General features: G+C 42.9%; 1 protein-coding gene across 3 annotated transcripts in view; it reads left to right on the forward strand.

The window, feature by feature from the left end:
• DIS3L2 (DIS3 like 3'-5' exoribonuclease 2) overlaps window positions 1-24,852 on the forward strand; it is a 180,386-nt gene that overhangs the window by 55,911 nt on the left and 99,623 nt on the right. For all 3 annotated transcript variants that reach the window (XM_030279947.4, XM_072933683.1, XM_030279949.4), the window contains 4 exons: window positions 1,531-1,765; window positions 13,894-14,000; window positions 15,165-15,412; window positions 22,015-22,188. In XM_030279947.4, coding sequence (XP_030135807.4) covers window positions 1,531-1,765; window positions 13,894-14,000; window positions 15,165-15,412; window positions 22,015-22,188 — 764 coding nt within the window. The remainder of the gene's footprint in view (window positions 1-1,530; window positions 1,766-13,893; window positions 14,001-15,164; window positions 15,413-22,014; window positions 22,189-24,852) is intronic.

The following is a 24,852-nucleotide window of genomic DNA, read 5'->3' on the forward strand; positions in this document are numbered from 1 at the left end:
CTGAAAACAAAGATGGAAAGAAGAGTCACAAAAGGTAACAAGAGTTCAAAGCAATGTCATTTGAGTTTTTTATTTTTAAAGACTTGAATTCAGCCCCATTTTAAAATTGATTTTATTTCTGTTATGTATTGTGAAAAGCTTACAAAGAAATGAATACTGCTTGAAAGCATGACTGAGCTCTTTGTATGTAAAAGTATTCCCTGTACAGGTCTGATTTTGATATATTTGCTTTTTAGTTACTGAAGAATAATTTGTGAAGCTTTTTTGACTTATATTTTCTTAGAACAGTTGCCTTCAGGTAGCATCTGTTGAGGTTATTAATGTTTATTTCTTGCAACTATATAGATCATATAAAGTATGTTGCCAAAAAGTTGCTTCTCTTGTTTTATTGCATTTTAAGGGCCCTTTACTTGCCTTGCTGGTGGCATCAATTGCTGCTGTCATGTACTAGGTTATGATGCTGAGGACTTGGGGACCTTGGAGGAGCATCTCTGGGGAATTATGTGCCTGGCAAACACCAGCACCAGCTGGAGGGGAGCTCAGTCACCGGGAGGGCATTGGAATGGAGTCACCCAGTATCTTTGTGATTTTAATATTTAGTAGGTTGTTTCTTATTATGTACTGATTTTCATCTCACTCTGAAGCACTGTAGTTTGAGTGAAACACAAACATTTTGGAAACTGAAACCTGGATCTAGGTTCTCCAGCTGTGTAGGTGTTTGCAGCTCACTGTTGGTTGCATGAAGGGTGCTGGTAAAGCCTTGTGTGTCCAAGGTATTTACCACTTTGGTCATTATATCCAGAGCTGGAGCAGTTTCTGCCCCTGTCACATGCAATGAGGAGTGCCATCCAGGCCCGGTGTCTGCTTCACTGGGAGTTGGGCTCTTCTTCAGTAATTTGAATTGGAGATTTGTATAAGTAATGGCAATAACTGAGTGTCCTTAACAATAAAAACACATCCTAAAAATAAATGTAAAGCTTGGCGCATTACCAACCTGCCACGGTCCAGTTCTTCCACAGGTCACAGGGCACCGTGTTCTCTAATTTCTGCTTTTTCAGTCTGTTCCTAATTGTGTGGAGGAGCTTTGACATGATCCCAGCATTCACTGGAACTGCTTAAGTTTTGGGACGTCCCAGGATGATTAGTATATCTTGGTGAGCAATGGTCTAAGCAACCTATTAAATTGTAGTGTATCCTCCTCCCTGCCTGTGTTTACTCCTGACTTCTGCAGAGATGATTAGAGGCTTGGCAGGAACTGTATGGTTATGCTCTAGATACACTTTGGATACATTATTGCCACAATTGAAGTATTGCAGAAGCTATGCTGTTCCAGTCTTTATCCTACTGAGGTACCTCTTTTGATTGTGCAATATCTGTGGCTAATTACACAGCAATTGCAGTGTGCCACCAGCCACCCACAATTCATTGTCAGCTCCTTGGGGATGCAAATGAAAAAGGAAAGATAATGTTTTCTTTCTTCAGTCCAGTGATTTAGCTTGCCTCTGTTTTTTTAATCCCCTGCTCCTCCAGGTAATAAAGCCAGATGGTAGTGACAAAGAAACAGAAGTCACACATGAATCAGACGTCCCTGAGGACATGTTGGGGACTTGCGTTCCACAAGAGACAGCGAAAGGCGATGCTCAAAGTCCGGATGTCATTATAGAAGCTCAGTTTGATGATAATGATGCAGAGCATGGACAAGACCACTTGCAGGATATGTTGACTGATGACATTAAGAAACTTTCCCTGGATACCGCTGAAAAGGGTGAGTAGATCAGATTGCTGATTTTAGGCCTTTATTTGAGCAAACCATTGAAGTGTTACTTGGTTGCCTCGCTTTGCTGTGAGATATAAAATACAGGCATAAAAGCTTAATGCCTTATCACTTCTATCCCTTTTTGCTAAACTGTCTTCATGGTTTTGAATGGATATTAATGGCTAGGGTTCATGTAGCTTTGATTGATGCAAAGTAAATCTGCGAAATAGAAGTCACACCTTTAGATTTGCAGTTCTCGGGGCTGTCTGGGGACTGCTGGTTGCTATTCAATTCAAGATGCTGCTGTAGCGGTTTCCTTCCTTGCATCTTGGCTTGGCCAATCTATGTGTCTCGTTTGGGGATAAAAATATATTTCCTTGGGGGCAGTTAAGTTTGTTGCTGTTTTCAAACAGTTGAGTTATGAGCAACTTAAAGATTTAGCCTGTTTAAAAAGAAAATTGCACTAAAACCTAAAGCCAATTGTGTGATCTGTTTTGAAGGCAAACCTATTTTATTCTGAATCTGAATTCCATCCAAGGCATCAAGTGTTGCTTAGGGCAAAATAAAATAGGTTCCCTTGTCCCAAAACTAACGCTTATGCAGCTCTTTGCATGTCCTTTCTAGTATTAAATCCCTTCCTGAAGAGCTGTGTGTTGAAAGGATTCTGACAATTGGCACATTTAACATGTGCCTTCAGCTGCTCATGAAAGGTTTGCCAGGGCAGAAATTCTGGTGTGTTCCTGTTGCTTGCCCCAGTTGTCCAGAAAAGGCGGCAGTAACTCAGGACCAAGTAGTTGTTGGACTCTGACAAATCTTGGTGGTTATAAAGTTGTCCTATTTAATACCTCGTGTTTTCCTTAGATATTTGAAGAGGCACAGACCCCTGCCTGTACTGTTGGTAGAATTCCATTTTTCACACCCATCTGTTAATAAAACAGGAAATAATATTTGAATGGAAGTGTTGTCATTTTTATGACAAAGCATTGGTTTCACCTCATGAATGGACCTGCCACCTTACCAGTTTGTGATATTATTTCCTTCTGGGTATCTCCAGTGTTGAGTTCCACTGCCAAGGCACGTGAACCAACTCATATCTTATTCTATTCCTTTCCAGGATACAGGTTGATTTGGGAGTTACTCATCGTGTCTGTGGATGTTGTACACAGGTGGTTTTTAACCTCAGATGTTTTGCAGTCTATTGCAGCTGCACACCACTGGGCTGCTTTGACTCAACAATTCTCCTGAGTCACATCTTGTGTCTGTTGCATCTTTGTTGCTTCTGATAGCAGTGCCAAACTAAACATTGTAGAAGTACACTCTAGTTTGATACTAGAATCTAAAATAAATACAGGCTTGAGCCAGTATTTTACTTTAGTTGTGTGACTGTTCTTTATTTTAAACAGTTGATGAGAGTTTATTTTTTTGGTGCATCTTAGTTCCTTGAGATTCTCTAGAGTGACCTGTGTTGGAAGTTACCATGTCATCTCTCAAAATCTGTGCCATCTGAGTGGGTTTTGCCATTTGATTCTGTCTTTGGAGAATATTTGTAGGACAAATGTGAGATCAGCTTATTGTCTGCACAGTTGAAGTCCAACTTTTCCACTGCAGTTGCCTAAGCCAGCTGTTTTCTTTTGTTTTCAAGGTCTTTCCATGTTGATCCTTAACAAGCTTTGTGGCTGGTGTGGATGTGCCAGTTAGATTTCTGCTGAGTTTGTGTTTTGCTATCGCCTCTTTTTAATATTTGCTTCGGATTCTTTGGTCATATAACCCATATGGAGTTCTCCCTACTTTCTTCTTTCTCTGCTTTTTAATACCATCCCTTTTTTATACTTATAAGGTTTACGATGCTGATTTTTCTGAAGGTGTTTTTGAGTAGTTGATGATTGCTTTGGCTTGTTTCCTGTCCTTCATACAATTTCTCATATCATCACTTATCCAGATTTTCAGTCTTGCCTGGAAAACAGCTATATTATTCTAGCATCACTGATAACTGTCGTGAAAAAAAGAAAAAAAATTGTGACAAATTCAGCCTTGACAGGCTTTTTTAAAAACACTAAACATACACTTTTTCAAGGCAGGACTGAACTTCAGAGGGTGAAATCAGTTGGACTTCCTAAGGCCATCCACTGGCAGGTGGTGCTGGTACCAGAGGCAGAGAGCACTGGAGGGTTGGGCTGTGGAGGGTGCAGGTAACGTGGGCCACTGCTGGGAGAGCTGCTTGGCTGCTGCTGCCAGCTGAACTTCCTGCATGTGAGCCTTTTCTTCCATGTGACATCCCTTCTGTTGGGAGCAGCTACTGCAGTAAAACAGAGAGGTGGATGTTGGGATTCATGGGCGGTTTCTTCCTGACCCACCAAACCCAGTGCTTTACACACGTTCCCTGGGAACATTGCTTTGCATGGCCTTACACACAGAATGGAGCAGGAGGAATTTTCTGTGGCCAGCACAAGTCTTAAAAGAACACTTGTGATGGGCTTGCTTCCTTTTTTGGAAGGGTTTTTTGAAGGTTATTTTCAAACTTCCAAAGATTCTATCAAAGATAGTATATTAATGAAACAAAATCAAGAAACAGTCTATCATGTTCTCATGTGCACTTAATGTATGTATTTGCTTACATATATGTGTACATATGTATATTTATAAAAGATCCATATATATATATATATATATATATATATATATATATATATATATGAACTACCCAAATTTCAAATTAAATAAAAACTCCACAAGATTTCTGGAGGTGAAAAATATCCATAACTCCTGTAATGGAATCATACTTACAGAAAACCCAGAGCCAGGTTGACACTGTGCTCAAATCTTTGTTCATGAACACAAGCCCTGCAGCTTTCTGCTCTCAATTGCAAGATGCCCTTTGTCCTTCTAATGTAGGAGTAGCGTTGCACAATAGCTCTGCTGGCTTATTTGTCCTGATGCCCATGGTCAGAATGAACCATGAAGAATAAAAGTGGACTTGTCGTTCCAATAAGAGCACTCTGTGAGTGCAGACTGTTTTGATGTCTTTTCTTCCTTGGCCTGTGTCCCATCCTTTCTCATGGCTCTGTTCCTCTCCAGAGCACAGTCACCCTCTCCATCTCTAGTTACATGCTGGGGCAAAGAATTTTGGGGTTGGCCCTTGCTGTCAGAAGCTCTGAAGCATGAAACATTGTGAACACTGATTATGGCCTAGATTTGAGGGACTGAATTTCCCTGGAGTCATTGTACTTGGATTTCCTGTGCCTCTGTGGGGTTTAGGGCAAACTGGTAGAAATTGTTATTATGCACAAGTCTGCAGCCTTCGACTCAGATGTTGGATCTGTCTTCACTAAGTGCTGCTGTTGTGAGAGCTGTGCTTCCTGCCTTTCTATTCCTGAGTCCCCAGAAGGGATGGGATAAGCAAGAGGGAGGTCCATGGAAGTGAAAGACCATTGCGTTCAGCCTAATTCTCAGCCCATGTACTTTCTTGTGCTCATAAAAGTGGGACCAGTCTTATTTTGCTCAAGGGTGTTTAAATAGAAATTCATAATTGGTGTCACTCTGCCAGAAGATGTCCTGATCAAATGAGTTTACTCCACGTATCTGGACTTTTCTTACCAAGAGCTGGGGTTAAAGATCATCTTCAAAAAGCCTTTAGTTGAGGAAGTGACAGCCATTCTCCTCTCCAGCACCTGGTTCTACACAAAGACCAATATTGTCCTGTTCCACAGTTAACTTGTCTGAAGTTTGGTACTTGATCTTGCAAAATTGAAAATATCTTTTTCTCTTGGATTTTCAGCTGTATTTCCAAAGTGTAAATATCTATATGCTGAACAAACTTTCTGCCTTTTTTTTTTTTTTTTCCCTTAAAAAGACAGTAAGATTGAGCACCCTGAATAAAGTTTCCCAGCTTCCTTAGTAATGTCCTTCAAACCCTTTCTGGGATTTCTGTGCCCTACTGAAAAGTGGGCAGAGAAGAGGCAATAGCATCCCGGCAGTAGTCTGAACCACCAGTATGTACACAGAAAAAAATTAATTCTCTGCAGTGCTTGGTACTGACATGCAAGTCCTCTGTGTTGTACCCTGAGACCTCAGCTTACCCTGTGTTACTGCTGTCCACAGAACTCATTCACCAGTCAAAATGGCCTTTGCAAACTCTGTAATTCTTAATCCTCGTTCACATTGACCACTGCAACAGAGGTCATGTAGCTTTTATCACTTATTGCTGACCTAGAATACATTACTTCTGTGACTTTTCACTGCAGTAGGAGGATTTTCTTTATATTCCATTTCAATATGTAATAAAAAATGGAAACTCTGTATCTCTCAACCTGGGAAAAGTGCAAAATGTTCTGTACAGAAGGGTTTATGATACTGTATCCCTACACAGACTGTGAGTCACATGAGTTTCCTACAAATGTGAGCTGTCTCTTGTTAAATATTGGAATCAGATTTCTCTGATAAAGAAACATCAGAAAATGAACAGTAGTGGCTACTTGCACTCAGGAGAATGGCAGCCGTTCCCATAAAAGTGCCTCAGCCCTTCTTTAGCAAAATGATATTCAAATAAAAGTTTGTAAAACAGTGTCACTATGCCAAAAGTGATCCTTGTCAAACTCGTTTGCTCAGCTTTTTTCAACTCTTCTCATGGGAGATCTTACTCCACCAGATACGCAAAATATCCTGCTTCCCACGGGGGTGGAAGTCACCAAGCTGGTGGACTGACTGCCCTGGCAGCAATCGGAGAGTTGTGTTTGTTCAGGATTTCCACTTACACCTACCCTGCTGCAAATCAGAGCGTGGATATGTGAATGTCTTGACATAATGAAGCTTGAACAGAAATAGCTCATTTACAGGCAGAGTAGGCTCACATGAACTGAGTAACCAATGGATAATGGGTAGGGTCAACAGAATTTAGAAGCTGCTGCAGAATTTGCTCGTTTCCCTGCCTGTTCAGTATTCACCAGGTGGAGATCTCTGTCAAGTCAAATGTGACTGTCAGTCTCTAGTAGTCCTTGTAAGGTCAGAAGTTATAACCTAAAATTGCTTGATGTCCACACTACTGCTGACTGGAGGCTGTATTTTGAGTATTTCAGGATTGCTTGACTTAACTGAAATGGTGATGTTTGGTAAGTTCACTGTATGGTTGTGTAATACATGAAGCCTTTTTTTTCTCCAGGTAATGTTCTAGAGTCAGTGCTTAGAAGGGTTTTTGAATCTTTCTAGCAAAATAGAAAAATGTATTTATAATGTAGAGTTTAGCCTCTGTTTTGCACTTCTGTACTTCTCATGCACTTCCATGTCCCCTCTAGTGCTTTTGTGTCCTCTCTATCCTTTTAGGCTTGACAAGGTGCCTACTTGCTTTGTATGCCTTCCTCTGGCGCCTGGGGTCCTGCAGTTACCAGTGTCTTGTATTGGACCAGGTGGAGTTCAGAGAGTTACTGCTATTCTTCTCCTTGGCCAAGTCTGGTAGATGAAATGATGGTGACAAAAATCTGGATTATGTGCTGAACCTCTGCTCTGCTCAGGCTCACCCTTTCAGTTTAGCAGCCATGAAGTCTGGCATATTTGGAGTCCACCAACCTCACTGGCTGCTGGAAAGAACAAGTGTTCTCCCTCCTCTCCAGAGGCTCCTGTTCACTCTGAGTGCTTTTTAGGAGCTTCACAGTTCTTTCCTAGCCTGCAGCTTTCTGGAGATGGATCATCTCCACTGCATAGCTCTTAAAATTTCTAGGCCACAGCAGAGCGAAAGCTCACCAGGAAATCTTCTCAGTTACATGGCTTTTAATAGAAATCCTTGAGGTGGAACTGTCAAAAATCGGATCAGTTTCACTCTGCTGAAGCCTGGAAAGCCAGCAGAGAAGCTGGAGCAGTTTCAGCTCTTCGAGACAGCTCTGTATAAACTTAGGCAGTTTATCCTAAGTTCATGTTTGTGGGTCTCTGGATCTAGCTCTTCTGGTTGTTGCTATAACTTTTCTTAAATGACAACATACATTTCTAGCAGAATAAACAATATAGCAACTGAAGGAAAGTGTTCTACTGGTATTGAACAAATTGGGCTTTATGGTTGCACTGATTAAATGCTACGGGCTGAAAAAGCTCCAGTTATTCTTTTGCTGTAAAGCTGAAGCCTGCAATGGAAGTTAATGTTGGGAAAATTCCTTACACTGTTCTTCCCTAGTAAGCTATCTTGACCCCCAAATGACTTCTTAAGTACTGGAAGAAATAAATTACTTAGGCAATTAGGTAACAGGAATTAGATTAAGTTCAGCATATTACCATATGTTCCTGAGTTCACCTATGTTTCTCCTTTGAGTTACATGTTTAGGTCAAGTAAATGAGAGGGCATGATACTGAGAGTGAATGGTGGGTGTGGAGATAAACAGAGTATGGTCATTGTTAGCAGCAAGATTTCCAGGATGGAGCAGATTAGGATTCATTCAGCTAACATATTTTCCATGGAATAGTAATACTGGACACACAGACTTTAGGAACAAATGCACCTGCAGGAAGGAAGAACTTTAAGTAAATAGGCAAAATACTCAATGGAATTATTTTTGTAACATTTTGATTTTGCTTGTTGTTAATGTAATAGAACTGTATTTCTGTAGGCTGCAGCACCACCTCATTTTTTGTAGGTTTAGTTCTCTTGCCATAAGGCTTCCAACCCTTCTGCTGAGTGCTTCTCAAGGACATGAGAGGACCAGGAGGTCTGTGTAGCCATGCTGTGGTTGTAGTAATGGTATGTGGCTATTGAGACAGCTATGGTCTGATCTGCTGGGCTAGAAGGCAGCTTCCCAAAATTATGTTGGTCTTTGCTGTGGATCAGACTTGGAGGGTTCTAAGGAAAAGTGACACTCTTGTCTCATCTTTCTGCCATCTCCTCCATCCCTCCTTGTGGAGGTGGCTAAATATAAGTAAATAATTACATGCTTGGCTGCCTTGCATGTCTGAGGGAGACAGCTGTACTCACCTTTTCACATTGCCTTTCCTCTGATACTGCAGATGCTTGTCTGTGCTCTACACATCTGTTATTAAGCCTTTCCTCTCCCTCTCTGAGGGTCTCCTCCTGCCTGTGCATCTCCAAAAATCTTGATGCTAATCATCTGAGTCTCCCAGTCCTCTCTTCAGTGTGCCCTTGGGCAGGCAGGTGTGCGTGCTCAGGTGTTAAGACATGAACAGCTGTGGCAGGGTGAGTTTGCTGAAATGAGTGTTCAAAAATAAACATCTCTGAGGAGTTTGGTCCTGTTCATTAGACACAGCTCTGCGATGAGACAACTCAGGAGTACTGCATGGTTTGGAGCTGCTTTGCTTCTTACTGCAGAGCCCTCTTCCACTGCACATGGGAGCTGTTAGGCTGATTTTGGACCGGCAGCATGTGTTAAATTCCAAGGCTGTTGGCTTAACAGTCTTGTCGCAGTGAAATATCTGTCTTTCCTCCATCACAGGTGGAAAGCTCTGGGTGGGGAGGTATAAATACAAAGCACTGCTTTTTCTGTGATACTTTGCTAGGTGACCCTACTTATAGGGTGTTTAAAATAGATACCAGTTTTGGATAGTACCTGTACCAAGTGAAACAGACTTTCCTTCTTCCCTACCTTTTGGCAGGTTTGTGTTCTGAAGAAAAAAACTGTTCTGTACCAAGAAACCATCAGTTCCAGAATATGAAGAGTCCTTGTACTTTCTTCTAAACAGCAACATTTCCTTCCTGCTATCCCTAAAAATTAAGATTGTAGCAGAATAGTGTAGCAAATCTCTGGGTATGCATGTATCACTTTTGGATTGAAGGGAGTATCATTTCCTAGTGTCTGTTGTGTGCTGATATAGACAGAATTGCAAAAACGCATTCTTTGTGCATGTGACACGCAGTCCTGGAGGTATTTATAATAAATTGGTCAGGTTTACACCACTCAGGTATTTAGTACTAAAACATAATAGCCTGAAAACTGCCCTTTGAAGGCAGACATAAGAGAAGCTGAGTGCTGTTGCTTCATTAGTAAGTAGCTGGCTTCGCCACTGAAAGGTTTACAGCTCTGCTGGTATCTGAGCACTGAGCTGAAGAACAGTATTTTCTGATGGGATTCTTAAATACTCCCATGTAGAGTAACCCAGCTGCTCAAGGACATTTTTTTCTAGCTGAAGTAGCAAACATTGAACTATTTTCTTAAAAAACTTGGCTTTTTCCATTCAGGGAGGGAGATTTTTTTTTTTCAGTAAGTTGTGTTTGAGATCTGAAACTATGATATATTTTCATTTGCAAGTGGATATTGCATCTTTAATTGTATTCTTTTTGGACAGAATTGCAAATTTCCACAGTGACCAATGCAAACCTAGTGAAAATAATTTTGGATCTGTCATAAGTGATTAGAATTCTAGTCTGATGATTTTTGGTCCACTTTGGCCACCTTTTTATGTGATGGTAATTGATTTGTAAAAGGAAATTTGGGTGGCTTTAAAAAAAAGTAATGTTTGACCTAGGAATGCCTGTCAGGCAAATCTAAGTGTGTATTGAAGCTGCCTAAACTGATCTCTTACAGAGGGAGGCAAATTCCAAGTGTCTTGGACCTGTTCACTGGTAATAACATAACTAATTTGAGTTGCTTTTTGTGTCTAGTGCCTAATTTTTTTTAAGTAAGACTATTACAGTTTTGGTTTGTCAGATAATCGCTGAAAGGAAAACACTGTGATTATAATGCAGTTTCACTGGATCCTGGTTGCTGAAGTGTGTTTTCACTGTAAGATAAGCTTGTGAAGTACTGCCCAAGCTAACATAGTAAATCTTTCTCAGAAAACATGTCTTTGCCTAGGGTGGAAATATTGAATGGTCATTGGATAACCACTGCAGTAAAGGGGTCAGAATAATTCATTTTTAGTTTGGCATAATGGAAGGAGTTTCTTCCTACCTTCCCAGCACAAAATCCTGTTCCTCTCACAAGTCATCCCTCCTTTAGGATTGCCTCTGTGCCTCTGCCCTGTTGTGGGTGATGTTTCTGTCTCCCAGCTGAGATCTTCTAGACCATCAGTCTCTAGTGGGGCCCTGTTGCAGCCCGTCTGTGCTCAGCTCCACTGAAGGGGAGGAGGATGTGTAATGAAGGAGATGTGTGCAGGGAACTCGGGTATTATACTCTGTGGCAGGTTATTGCTGCTGAGACTGAGATTCCTGTGCAGTAATTTGACAACTGAGCCAGGTGGACATTGGATTTGGGTAGTTGTCCCTTCGGAGCTGAAGGTTTTGTCACAGGGATTCCTCATGGCTGATGCTTTGCTGCTGTAGACCCCTGAGCAGTAGATGTAGCCCTGATACCAACAGAATTTTGACTTCAAAAGGAGCAGCTACAAGCTATAGGGAAGTCTACATCTCTTGGCTCCAGGAGTAGAGAGTCCCTCTCTTCTTCCCTGTCCTGTGTTTCAGGAGCATTTGCCCTTAGTAAATGTGTGTGATGGTATTTGAGATACTGAAGTTGGTTAAAAAAGAGGGGTAAGAAGAAGTAGATGGCTGGGATTAGCTTCCTTTTCCTGTTGATGGAGTAGTTGTAGATCCCAGACTGCCTGCTGGAGTCTCTCATAATCCCAGGATTTTTTGGGAGGGATGATGAAATTGGGAGACCACTGAAGAAGACACTCTCCAGCCAGCCAAAGGCCCCCAGTTGATGCTGGCCATGAAGGAAAAGGCAAGTTCTATCATCTGCCGTGGTGGGAGTTTGGGTGCTTTCTGATATCTGTCCTGGGTTCACCTGGGGCTTATCTTCAGCAGGAAGAGGGGGCAGAGCCCCAGCCCAGGCTCAGGAGGGCCTGGCCGCCCATTTGCTGTTCTCCATGTGACAGCTGCATCCTGGAGCTCCTGTGTCTTTGCGTGTGTGTATGTGTTACTTCCCCAGGACATCCCTGCTGGCTTCTTTTTAACAGAGAAAACTGCTTCAGTGAAAATTTCTAAGTGACTTTTGGGAGAGATGGTCATTGGAAGGATAGGTGGAAAACAGGCAGTGCTAACAAGGACATGTTCCTCATGTGACTCTGGGTGCTTTTTTCATTCTTGCCTGCTGAGCCTTGGGTCACTGCTGCTGTTCTGCTACGCTGGGAAAGCAGTGAATGCAGCTCTCGCTTTTTCCAAAACATGTTTAGTTCTGGTTTCTCTTCCCACCAGTATGTGCTGTTCCTTGGGGCGAGTTCAGTCCAGTAAAGCCCTGGGCTTGTGGCAGGTGTGCCTGGAGGCATGGCCTTTGGAAGGCTCCCAACTTCTCCTTGTCCTCTGCCCCGTCCAGTTTTCCTTTGTTCCAGATCATTTTGTTCTTTGCCCAGGCTGCCTTTATGACTGACACACCATAAACTGATTGCTTGAAAATTTATAAGAAAACAAAATGGCTCCTGGCTTTCATTCTTTGCTAAATGATTGCCTGGTATGACCTTTAGCTGGCAGAAACCTTAAAGGAGGTAAGCAATCAAGCAAGCAAGTGGTATTCCCCACTTTTTAACTGCTTATAATTATACAAGCTATTTTTTCCCCTACCTTGTTTGTCACCATGAAACTCTGGGCAGTTTTATCCTGTAGTAATGCTGGTTTTGGCAAGTCTGAGTTCATTTCAGTAGAAGTAAATCAGAAATGGTTTTGCTGCTTTTATTATTGGGGATTTTGTAAGAAAAGTAGATTTTTATTTAAACCCCTGAATACCTGTTCATTCTCCTCTCAGCATTGCTAGCAAGTCAATGAAGATAAAATATAAGTAAAGTCACTTAGAAGAAGATCTCTGGGGAGAGGAAGAGCATATCAGAAGGCAAAGCTGAGGATAATTAGCAGCATATGAGGACCAGAGTTTGTCATTAGAGCAGAGCCGACTGCTGGGGTAACATTGCCTGGAGGCAGTGCAGGCTCTCCGTGGGGGCAGAGCCATCTGTGACCATGCCCTGGTGATGGTGGGGCACAGCCAAACCCTTGGGAAGCTGCTGTCCCACTGCCCCCCTTCCCAAGCACCATCCCTGACACTGGCGCTGCTCCACTGCGGCCGCCCTCCGTCCCTCCTGTCACCAGCAGCCATCCAGGGCTCTGTGGGACACCTGGGGACAGGGTCTGCGTGTCACTGCAGAGCTTCTGGAGCCTCTCTCACATGGGCGTGTGCTGCTGGCCTCCTGCAACACAGACTTCAGCAAAACATTGCTTTATCTTGTGTCTTCTAAGGGAAGCAGTGACAGCTGCGTCCCTTGAAACTTGCAGTCAGTGCCATGGTCTCTCTTTAGGAAAGCAAGATTTCTTTTGAACACTCTAGGCCTGATTTTAGCACGTGTGCTCAAGATGAATGTGATTACCATACAAATGGAAAAAGTCAGCCATCTCCCTTGAGCCCTCCAGACAAGAGCACGTGGATGCTTCCCTCCCAAAAATTCTGGCAGAGCAGTAACCAGAAGCTCTCAGCAGGGATGCAGCTCGAGAGCAGCCCAATCCCAGCCTCCTCCATGGCAAAGATCACTCTGGATGTTTGTAAACATTAAATGCCAGCCACCTGTAGCAGATGCTCCCAAACTCACATACCTGAATATTTGAAAATTTCAAACTACAAATGAGTTGACGCTTGATTTTAATATTATCAGTATCTGGTCCAGAGATCTCAGGGGAAGGAAGCTCTTGGTCATATGTAGTCATTACTCCTAGAAGGCTTTTCATAAGCCTGGTCCACAGCTGAAGAGGGTCAGCTTAGTAGATATGATTTCAGTTTCAAAGATAAACACATTTTTATAACCCTGCATGATGTTTTTAAAGGAAGTCGAATATTAAATGAATATATGTAGGAAAGGACTGTTTATGTAACATTAATGACTTCAACTAAGAAATGCCACAAAATTCTTAGCCCTTAGTATTTAATAAGCAGAACTTGTTTTCTACTACTATGTCTGTTATGACTGATATAGTCCTACTTACAAAGTTGGGACTTATTTTGATTTTTGTTGCTTTTCTGTACATCTGCATGATAAGTGAACATGTATCTGCTGTCTGTTGTAGTCTAGAGAAATAATAATTACTTCATGCTTGACAATTCTAACACCTGAGAGATCTTTTTCCTTTCAAATAAGTCTACTATGTGCATATTGTATTGTACTTAAGAGCAAAGGCCCAAGACAAATTTGTCATGGAAATGTGCTACAGTAACTGTCCTGTATGTTTGATGCAGGGAAGGCTGCTGGGGTCACTGGTGTGAAGAGAACAGAGCAAGATGATGGACCCAAGGTCAATGATCACAGGCTCCTCCCAGATGAGTTTCTTCAAAGGACAGCCAAGGTAAATCCATGGAGAGTGACAAGTAAGCACATGTGTGCTCCCAAAGGCTGAAGGAGACCAGCCCTGGCCTCCCTGTAGCCTCTATCTGTTGATCTTTGAGTCTCATTCTCCATTTCAGAGAGAGTAATTGTCTGATCTGATAAAAATCAAGTGACTTGTTATTTTTACCAATTTTTCTAGGTTAAATTCCCTTTCTTTGTCATGCAAAATTACTTAGTAAGATTCAGGAAAAAGATTGGATACTAATATGAGTGTCAGGATATCCAAAGTTGTCAGAATTAATTCTTACAGACTTTGGAAAGGCTGCTAGTACTGTTGATTCAAGATTTGAGTCAATCTCTGAATGTTAAGAGACCTGAAAAGAGCTGCTGGGTCAGACTGGGTCAGGTCTCTTCCACGTCTTGTGCTTTCCCTTGCAGCCTCTGATTCTGGTCCTGTTGTTGGCTGGGCTGCTCTGGTCTCATCCAGTGTGGCAATTCCAGCTCTCAGAATTGTGCAGAGGTGCAGCTCCTGAAACCTTCTGGTAGGACTCTTCTGTATAAGCTTAGGAAATCGGCTATAATGTTTCTGTTATCCAGTGATTTATTATGGTCTACAAAAATATAGCCTGGATGAACACCTCTCTGGAACAATTATTTAGTGATATTGTAATTTATTATTCTTTTCAAAGCCATCTTGTATAAAGGTAAAATAACCCCTAACTTCAGAAAGCACAGAGAGAAGGAAAGAACTGCCAAATTCCCAACAGCACATCCTTTCCTGTGGTTAGCATTGGCTCTGCCAGCGGCACCGTTTTTGGACTGGCCTGTTCTGTGCTGACTGTTGAAATCACAGGCCGAGAATACAAATGAAAGATTTTACAGGAGTTGCTTGTATTTTGTGGCTAATTCCCTGCATTTGGAAGCATCTGCTTCTTGTCTGGTTTTGTCCTGTAATCAAGAAAATTGCTGTAGAGAACTTGGAAAGCACTTAGCTCTTCTATAGCTATGAGCAAGATGGCAAGAAAATACATTGTAAATAGGTACTCAGTTAAAAAATGCACACACACGTATATACATACAGGGAAAACAAGATATAGACCTTGTGACTTTTCCAGATACTCTTCTGAGCCTTTGGGTATCTTTACTCTGCTATATTAATTATAGAAACTGTTGCCTCTCCCAGGTGGTCTATATTTTGGAAAAGAAGCATTCTCGAGCAGCTACAGGTTTCATCAAACTTCTGGCTGACAGGAACAGTGAACTCTTCAAGAGGTGTGCCATGTTCTCACCTGTGGACCACAGAGTGCCCAGGGTCTATGTGCCCTTGGCTGATTGCCCTCCAGACTTTGTGGCCAAGCCTGAGGCCTATTCACAGATGCTCTTCATCTGTCGCATCGTGGACTGGAAAGAAGACAGCAACTTTGCATCAGGGTACGTGGCTGCCATCAGATGTCTAGAGATGACTGAGATTTCTAGCTGGAATTTTTGTTTTAACTTAATTTGTTACAAACTGGAGAGACAGAAATCTGTTAACAAGCTGCTTGTCTTGTGTCCCTCTGGTGGATAAATTATGTTGGGATGAAAGACAGCTCATCACTAGTTAATCTCATAAATGTTCTTTGAGTGCTTGCTTCAGTGCTGGTGCATCACAGCATTGATGAGTGCATGGTCTAGGGGGAACACACGTGCTCAGCCTGACCAGCACAAACACCATGGGGTGCTGGCAGCCTTCCTGTCTTTCCTCCCTGTATGGAAGAGTAGTACACAGTGTGCAGACATTTCCCTTCTGCCAGGGGAAGATCTGTGGCTGTCAGGCTCATCTTTAGTTTTTACGCCTTTGCTGGTAAAAATTAGAAAGAAGTCACAGATTTTTGTGGTTTTAAAGTTGCATTGGTTCAAGGAGGAATAGTAGAAATCAAGAGGAGATTCATTCCCTCCTGAAGCATGTGAGAAGGGTGTTGCACTCTGTGTGTTTCATCAGGCACTGTAAAGTCATCACTGTCCAGAGTTCAAATTGCTGGCAGTGCTGTGAAGAAGGAAATTTTAAGCCAGTACTACACAAATGGCCTATGCTGGGCTGGATCCAGATTGCAAGTGTATTTTGCCTCTCCATGAAGAAAACAGTGGTTTTCAGCAGTTTCACTTTTTTCTTTGGAACCACTGTAGGGTGCCAAACTCCCACCTGGAGTGACCACACTGTTTCTATTGAATGGGTCTCAGTAAGAAATGGAGGATGTTGGTCAATCTATTCAGTTATCTTGGGAATACTTAGTAGTCCTGGTTTCGTTGGTAATCCAGAGTAGGTAACTCTGTGGCCATACTGTGGTCAGATTTTACAGGTGCATCTGGATGTAATCTGGAGCATGTGCAGTAGTGGGAGTTGTTCATATAGTCCAGTTTTCTCTTCCCCTTGCAAAGCAGTTTTGATGGGGTAGCACAGCTGATATACAGTATCAGCACTGTAGGTTGGCGAGTCCTCAGCTCAAATTGCTGGTAAAGCTTAAAACTTAGAGAAAACTTATTTAAGAGTAAATGTGATGGCACAGATCTATCAGCCCACTAAAAGTAAACTAAGCTCAAGTCCCCATTTCACAGAGTTTATCAGTTGTTGCTGATTTGTGTGCCCAGTAAATAGCAAGTTTCATGTGTGCTCCTTGAGAGCCACGTGAGCCATGAAGTCACTCAGTGTTTCCTAGATAAACTGCAGTGCATGAACTGCAGTAGCCTCCCTTTGAGCCCCACTTAACTAGGGTCTGGCTGTGCTATGAACTTCACTGAGAATAAGTTTCTTATTGGCAGACATTTGCTTTGTCTTCTTTGACTCCAACTGAGAAAAGACTGGAAGGTGATTGTACTGCTTGGCTTCTTGTCATGAACACCCCCCCTTTCAGCAGAAACAGGGGAAATTAGGAGGATGGGCTAATATATTTTTTATTTGCTAATGTGTGTGTCTTTAGGCTGTACTTCTGACAATATTGGATATTTTCATCTGTCTGGTTTGATTGTTTCCAAGATGTAAAGATTGTTGTCAGGAAAGAAAATGTCCATGATTGTATTCATACATAGTCATTTCCTCTGGGAGCTGGTTGTACTTCAGTAAGTGCCTCGTGGAGATGGGAGCATAAAACCTTGGTGACCCCTTTTGTTTTTAGCCATAAATAATGCTTGTTTAAACACTGAAAGACAAGGAAACCTCTTGGAGGTCCCAAAGGATTCTGTTTGCTTTTTGGGCTCATTTATAAGCCATGTTGCCTTCTTTATAATAAGTTGTGTTGCTGGTCATGGCCCCTCTGAAAGAGAGAAGAGCAGATGGTCTGCAGCTGTTTACATGCTATGTTTTGTGAACTTTTTTGTGCACCCCTTACTTCTGCCCACAAAATTCCTGATATGCCTTTGGCACCACCACCATGGTTTTGAAGGTGTCTGGACAGAGAACTTGTTGGTCATTGCCCTGCACTCTCAGCTGGAAGTGTGACAAGGGAAACTCCCTCCGGAGTTGGCACTCATGTCCCTGGATGCCTTGGGTGTTTCTAGGTACTCTCCATCCTGCAGCTGAACTCTCCCAGACTGGTCATGCACCTTCCTCAGTTTTCCTTTTCCATTGGGAAATTCAGTGGGAAATTATTGGGAAATTCAGTGCCTGGTTTCCAAGCACAGTTAATGACACAGTTTGGTCTTTGCAGTGACCATGCGTGGGTGGAGAAGTGAGGTGTCCCTGCCAAGAGTTTGATGGTGGCATTGGCCACCCAGGGTGGTCACCTGCACAGGGGCAACCTTAGAGTCCCCGGAGGTCCCCTTGGGGAGGGGGGTGCGTTTCTGTGTCATGATTGCCACCTGGTGGTCACCAGCGTGACACTGTCCCCTCCAAAGGCCACCCTGTCACCCCGTGCTGGGGAGGCGTGAGCAGGAACTGATGGCTCCAGGTCATGCTGGCCGTGCCCTGAGTTGGAGCTGCTGTGTTCCCTCCTGCATGTAAAGTGACTTTACCTTGGCAGTGAAATGCTGTATAACTGTACCTGCTTCAGGTAACAGGTAAAGCAAATTAGCTCCAGAACATTCTCCTTTTCCAGAGAAATATTGCAAGTTCTGCCATGTACCGTTATTTTCTGGGGACTATTTTCAGTGTTGGAGTCCAGGGTTGTTTGGAGTATTAGTTCAGATGTCTCTGCACTTTTGCAGATAGTTAAGGTGGAATTTTTGTCTCCCCATGTGATGATGCATGAGACTATATAAAAAAACCAACTAATGGAAAAGCATGGAATCACCGACTCCCTCTGTGTCACATTGGGCTTGTGGCCATTCTAGCTCAGAATCTTAGATATTGGTCTGTCAAGGTGACATGATTTGTTTCAGCTTTTGCAATAAAATGAAATGTTTGCAGGGTGTTATTTCACTTGCTGCTGTTTCCAAAGCCTCTTGAGTGGCTGGAATTCGTTTCATCTCTGGCATTTTATTCTGTTCTTTTTTTTTAATTCAAAAGTGTATTTCGTGTGAGGGGTAATAACCAGATACCATGGGTAGTTCACTGTAAGGCTCAAGAAAAGTTCCAGTCCTCTCAACAGAGCAGTGTAGGTCTGTTGAAAAAACACCTTCTTGCAGATGGGAGTATCACTCAATAAAGCTTTGTTCCCTTGGCACAACTAACCGCCTTGTAGGACATCCCTGTTGGGAGCACCACGCTGGTCCTGCGCTCCGATGGGATGTGGCCTGGCAGCTCTGTGATGTGGAGCAGGGCTGGGTGCTCTCAAGCACTGGGGCTCCATGGCACAGCTCTCTGTCCCTCTGATGCTCAGCCCTGCAGCTCTCTCACCATCTCCACTGGCACCTGTGGCCTTCCTCCAGCCTGTGCAGCTGTGTCTGTGAGCTCCAGGCCCTGGGCAGTGGGAGCACCCAGTGGGGCTTCTTGCTTAAGGACATGTGCCTTATGTGTGGGATGTTCTCCTGCTGCTGAAAGAACCCCTCCATGCAGGATGACTGCAGACTAATCTGCTCCAGGAGAAAGTGAGCAAGGAGTCATTGGAAGTCATTCACTCCAACGTGGGAGCCTGCCCGGCTTTTCAAAGGAAACAAGCCTTATGTAATCCTGCTTTGTCTTTATGGAGAGTTCTCATCATGTGACCTTTGAACACACAGGCCAGTTTCAGTCAGTGGAGTTGAAGTGGAATAGAGTGTGCTCAGATGTTTCTAGAGATGGGTAGCTGAATAGATGTGATGAGTGTCACCAAGAGAGGGAAGATGGCAGCTTGAGGGTGGCTCTGCCCCAGGTGCACATCCATGGCAGGTTAGACTCTGGTGCATGGGCACCTTGGAGCAGTTCAGCAATCTTGCAACTATGGCTGATTTGGAGAAATATCCTGTTCTGCCCCAGCCATGGCATGTTCCACTCAGTGCACACTACCACCATGTCTGACATCAATCCAAGGGTATTCAAGGAATTCAAGGTAATGCTCCTCCATCAGCGTCACAGAAAAGAAATGTTTACGTCTGTAGCCATTGTAACTTTTTTTTACCTCTTGACATTTAAAAAAAAAAAGAGATGCACGCAAGCCCAGGGTGTCACAGACACCATGACTCCCTGGGAGTGAATGTCTGAGTACTGCTGGGCCCGCTGCCCCTGGCTGTTTATAAGCCTCTTGAACTATTCTTGCTGCCCTTGGTGGCCGTGGAGCCCCAGGAAGGATTTTGCAGCCTGGCTGTTACTCCGGGGCCATCGGTGATCCTATATGCATTACCTTTGATCACATGCTGTCCTGTCAGATTTCGCTCTGATGCAAGTCATCATGCCTGTGTGACTGTAACATGGCCCCAATTAAAGTCAGTTATACACTTTTTATTTCAAGGTACTTGGGAAATGTTCCCTGGAACACTGTAAATCAAATGTTAATTACTATTAAAAATTATTAGTCCTATATCAAACCTCTGGGTAAACCCCTTATGGTTCGTAATCTAATTTCAGTAAACGGATCAAGAGGAACATGGGTTTCAAGAGCGAGCTGGAAAGCACTCTGGCATTCAGAGGTGCTTTCCATGGCTTGTCCTGTAGATGTCCAGCTGCCCTCCTGGTGCACTTCCCAGATCTGCCCTGCCAAGAGAAGGGGCACCTAAGACTCAAGTTCTTGACATTTGTGCTGGGTAGGGCAATGTGTCCTCTCTTTTCCTGTTTTGTTTTGTCTATCCTTGGCGGTGCTGGTGGGCCTGTAGACCAACAGGCTCATCCTTGCTCAGTCCCAGCTCTGCACCAGACATTGGAAATGAAGTGATGATTTCTCTGTTTTATTGTTACTGCTGAGAGAGAGGGAGATAAAACTGATGCCTCATTTATTTACATTAAAATAAGGATTAGACTGGGACCCAGCTGCAGGAACAGAGAATTCAGCCACGATGCCAAATGCGCACGTATTTCTGCCATACAGTTTGTACATAAAATTGAAACAATAAAGGGAAATATCTTTTATCCTTGTTTTCATTTTTATTTTAGAGCTAGACGATGTGAACTCTACAATTTACCGCACCACGAAGCGAGCAATCCTTTCCAGCATATTACACAATGTGACAAGTTTATTACACAGCCCTTCCCGTTGTGAAGAAAGAGCTTTGCTCCCATAAAGAAGATGGGCTCGGTTGTGCTGAGAGTTTGGGGTTTGTTCTGTGGGTTTATGGCACATTTGAAGCCTTGAGACAGTGTTGCTTATCCAAATAACAAGTGCACTGTTTTGGCCCCAATTTAGGAAAGTAATTAGTGTCTGTTCTCACTCATTGGAATTAAAGCAGAAGAATCAATATAATGATTGTGTATTTTATGCAGTGGAAAAACACTTATTAGAGTGGTGGTTTTTGTGCTGTGTTATTACCCCTCTCTTTTGTGTCATATTTTGATGGATTCACCTTAATTTCAGTTGTAATCTTCTTGGGTCAGGAACATTATCTCTATTGACTGTAATGTGCATTGGCCTAATTGCAGTATATTAAAAAAATAAAAAGTAATTTAACTCTGTGTACTGTAGGGCTATGTAAAGGTGAGAAAGGGGACAGGGGGAGCCACCGTGTGACATGGGTTCTCGTGGGATATTTGTAATCAGCTGGAGGGGGAACAAATGTGTCACTCCTTTGGAGTCCTGCTTTGCACAGTGTGCAGAGCTGAGCCTTGTTTGATGCCAGAGCTGTTGGACAGATCCATGCTGGGGTTTGCAAAGGAGCAGATGGAAACTTTCTCCAAGCACAATAGAGCAGCAACCTCATCCACACATATGCAGAATACTTCATCAAGCTCTGATAGCATAGTGGGGGACAATTTCCTCTGTCTGGGATTTGTTTCTAGGTCATTGGCCCCTCTCAGTTAGTTCTGGGTTCAGAGGTTTCTGCTTAGCCATGAGAGGAGGAACAAATGACTGGGAATGCTGAGGTCCTGGAAGGAGCCTGGAAAATGGTTGGAAAGATGATCTGTGGGCATGTCTGTGTGAGTCCTGTGAGGGAGGCAGTGTGGGTTCCTCACATTTCTGTCTTCACAGGGCCTTGGTCTGCCGAGGCAGAGAAGGGTATCCTTTGGGATGGAGAGCAGTGTACTGAGCTCCCTGTGGAGCTCTCTGGTATTTGGTGTGAATCTATTCTTCATTTTTGGTAGGAGAGGCGAGTCACCTTTTTCAGTGGTGAGGAGAGGAGGGAGGGTCTCAAGGCAGCCATGTGTAATGCTAGAGCTGCCGTGTGAATGGCTGTGCTTTTCTTATTCCTGTTGGATGCATTTTCTCTAAAATTGGAAAGTTTCTTACCTTCACAAAAACCTAATAATTTAAAACGTCTTCTTCAAATGAGATACACAAAACCAGCCCAGGGTAGTGGCTGGGGAGTGTTTTGCATCTCCAGCAGACACAAGTCACGGTATGGTTTGAATTCCTGCTAAGTCCTCTGCCAAAACTCAGGGAGAAGTGAATGGGTGAAAGAGTGTATTTGAGGGCTCAGCAGCCTCTCTGCAGGGACAATAACAACATGACAGTAGTAATTATACACTTTAAAACAGCATCCCTTTCTTTCTGCAGGCAGTTGTGCAAAAGTCTTGGACAGGCTGGAGAGATCGAGCCGGAATCAGAAGGGATCCTGACGGAGTATGGTGTGGATTTCTCTGACTTTTCCCCTGAAGTCCTGGAATGTCTTCCCCAGAACCTGCCCTGGGTTATCTCACCAGGAGAGCTGGCCAAAAGAAGAGATTTAAGGTAGCAATAAAAATCATGCTCTGACACTCCTTGGGTTGGTGCAGGGTTGTGCTATTTTGTTTTGCTTTCATCACATTTTGTAAAGGCACTGACTTTATTAAATGTATCATGTTATACTTTAGCTGTGCTAGAAAGCATAAAAAGAAACTACTTTTGAAAGTACTGACAAACCCAGAAGATCAGTTACTTGGATAAGTATTTTGTGAGGCAGAGAGTCTTTTTCTCAAAAGAACTACTGAAAATTGAAAATTTTGTGTTTGGCGCCTAATCTGAAAGCTTTATGATTTTGTCTGGAATGTATTATGCATTTTAGTGGTAGTTTTATAGCAGAGATTTTCTGAATGCCTGGCAGATCAGTGATCTGGGACATTGTTACTCTGATACTTCAAGACAGATAAAGACTGTCCACCTACCTCACATCAGCCATCCCTGCAATTTAGTGGTGCTCCCAAACAGCATTCAGGAACTTCGCAGCCTGTGAGTGGCAGACATTGACATTGCTGGACTACCCAAAAGTAGTGGATTTGCTACACTGCTAAGTGTTAGATTTTAGAGACATCCTTACTAGAAAAGATTTAAAGACCAAATAAAAATGATTTGTTTAGAACCTCACTTTGCAATAAAGGGTGATGGAGGCAAACAGTAAATACATTACTAAGAAGACACGATGTGTTCTGCTTCCAGCCTTGCTTATGCTGGAGCATCTTGACTCAGTTGGTAGTTTCATTGCTGTCTTGTGTAATGCTGAAGTGAAGCAGCCCTGGGAGGCTGATGCCTCTGGACACTGCACTGGTACAAGCACCTGTATATATGCAGCAGGCTCCTCTTCCTCTTCACTTTTCTGTGTTACTGGTATGGATATTAGCAATTTGAGCAGATAAGCTGATAAACTGCAGCCATTTTTATTTCAAGGCTGAAAATGTATTTGTATCTGTACCTGTACTCCGAGTGTTATTTTGGACCTAATTCTGCTCTGAAGCCTGCAGCCTCCTTACTGTTTCAGCTTTCTGGATTTCCACTGCCATACAGTGAAATAATTCAGCAGAGAATCAAACTCCTGATTGACTAATGCTAACACTCAGATACCAGATCCAGACTGCAGACTTCAGGTAGCATAAAAAGAAAAGTAGATCTGAATGCTGCTGTTCAAATGTCACTTGAAAGTGCTTATTTTTATATTCTTGACTACAGTTCAGTAGCCTTCTCTGTTTCTTCTGACCGAGTTCTTTTAAGCAAATAAAGAGCTTGACTTGTCTCCAGTCAGACAGTCAGTTTTGGAAACAAATTCCAAGTGCATTTCTTGCTTTTATTGCTGAGTTATTACACTGGGACTTATCAAGGTGATAACAGTTTTGCGGTTAAGCCATTTAAATCCCTCTCTGCCCCTTCCTGACCGCAGTGCACACTACAAAGTAGATTGCCTTTTGATCCTCTCAAATATAAACATTTAACAGTCAAAATTTTTAAGACAATTATTTGAGCTTAATTTGCTAATCCTTTTAATGTCAACTGCCACACTGCTGACTAACCAGTCTGTGGTCTAAACACATATGGAGATAACATGAGATTTCTACTTATGGAAAATAAAATACAGGTGAGTCTTCCTTGTCGTTTTCTCACAGAAAAGAGTTTGTCTACCCATAAAGAAAATTAATTTTATTAGTAAATTGTAGGGAGGTAGTGTCAGGTAGTTGGAGACCTGGCTGGCATCTCTGATGGTGAGACCAGAAGACCTTGAGACTGTTTTTGACAAGCCCCAAGGTAGCTTGGCCTTTACTTGTTACTAGATATCAGCTTTCATATTGTCAGCAATAAGTGTGCTGTGGTCTGCACTGTCCTACAAAGGGCCAGTACACATGGCCCAGAATGGCATCCAGAGGAATACACCTGAACTTGGGTGTCTGTTCTGGGTGCACATCTGAGTTATGCCTTGTTTCCCAGGGGATCTCACACACCTGCCTCCGTGAGTGCCCATCTTTGCTGTACTTTGTGCCTGGTGATCTGTCAGGCTTCTCAGATTACTGTACAGTAGTCTGAGAGTATGACATAAATTAATTGCAGTGAAATAAAAACTCATCTTTTCTCCTAGAACAGCCATGTTAACACTTGTAAATACCTCATCCTAATTCAGTTTACACATTGCGTGCTTGACTAGAGTAAACACGTTAGAGTTTAGCTTAAACTACTTTCACCTCTAGTAAATTCTCTGCAGTTCTGTAATACAGGACTGTAAATTTTCTAGTATCATGTATAAAAGATGTGGGATTTGGAACTGAGACTCAAAAAATGTCTTGTATTTTTGTGTGTTTCCTCTTCCTGAGATAACTTTTCCTTGTGTCCCTTTGTCTTGGGAAACGACCTGTTCCTCCTCAAAAGGCAGTTTGTGTGTTCTGCTGAGCAATGTCCGAGCTGTGGTCTGGGAGTCAGAGTGGGGAGCGTGGAGAGAGCGGCTCTGCACCAGAGGTGTTTGTGAGTGTGGTTACACATGAAAGTGAGACAATGTGTTTCACCAAGCTGCTGAGGCTGGGCAAGAGGGAAAAACATTTTAACCATGCCATCTTGTAAATATGTTCCTTGATCTTCCTGCAAGTCTTTCAGTTTTACAGGAAGCTCGTTCTTGCCATGCATATTCTATTTGGACAGCAACTGTGATCTCACCTACAC

The sequence above is a fragment of the Taeniopygia guttata genome, chromosome 9 (genome assembly GCF_048771995.1).
Source record: "Taeniopygia guttata chromosome 9, bTaeGut7.mat, whole genome shotgun sequence".
Classification (NCBI taxonomy): domain Eukaryota; kingdom Metazoa; phylum Chordata; class Aves; order Passeriformes; family Estrildidae; genus Taeniopygia; species Taeniopygia guttata.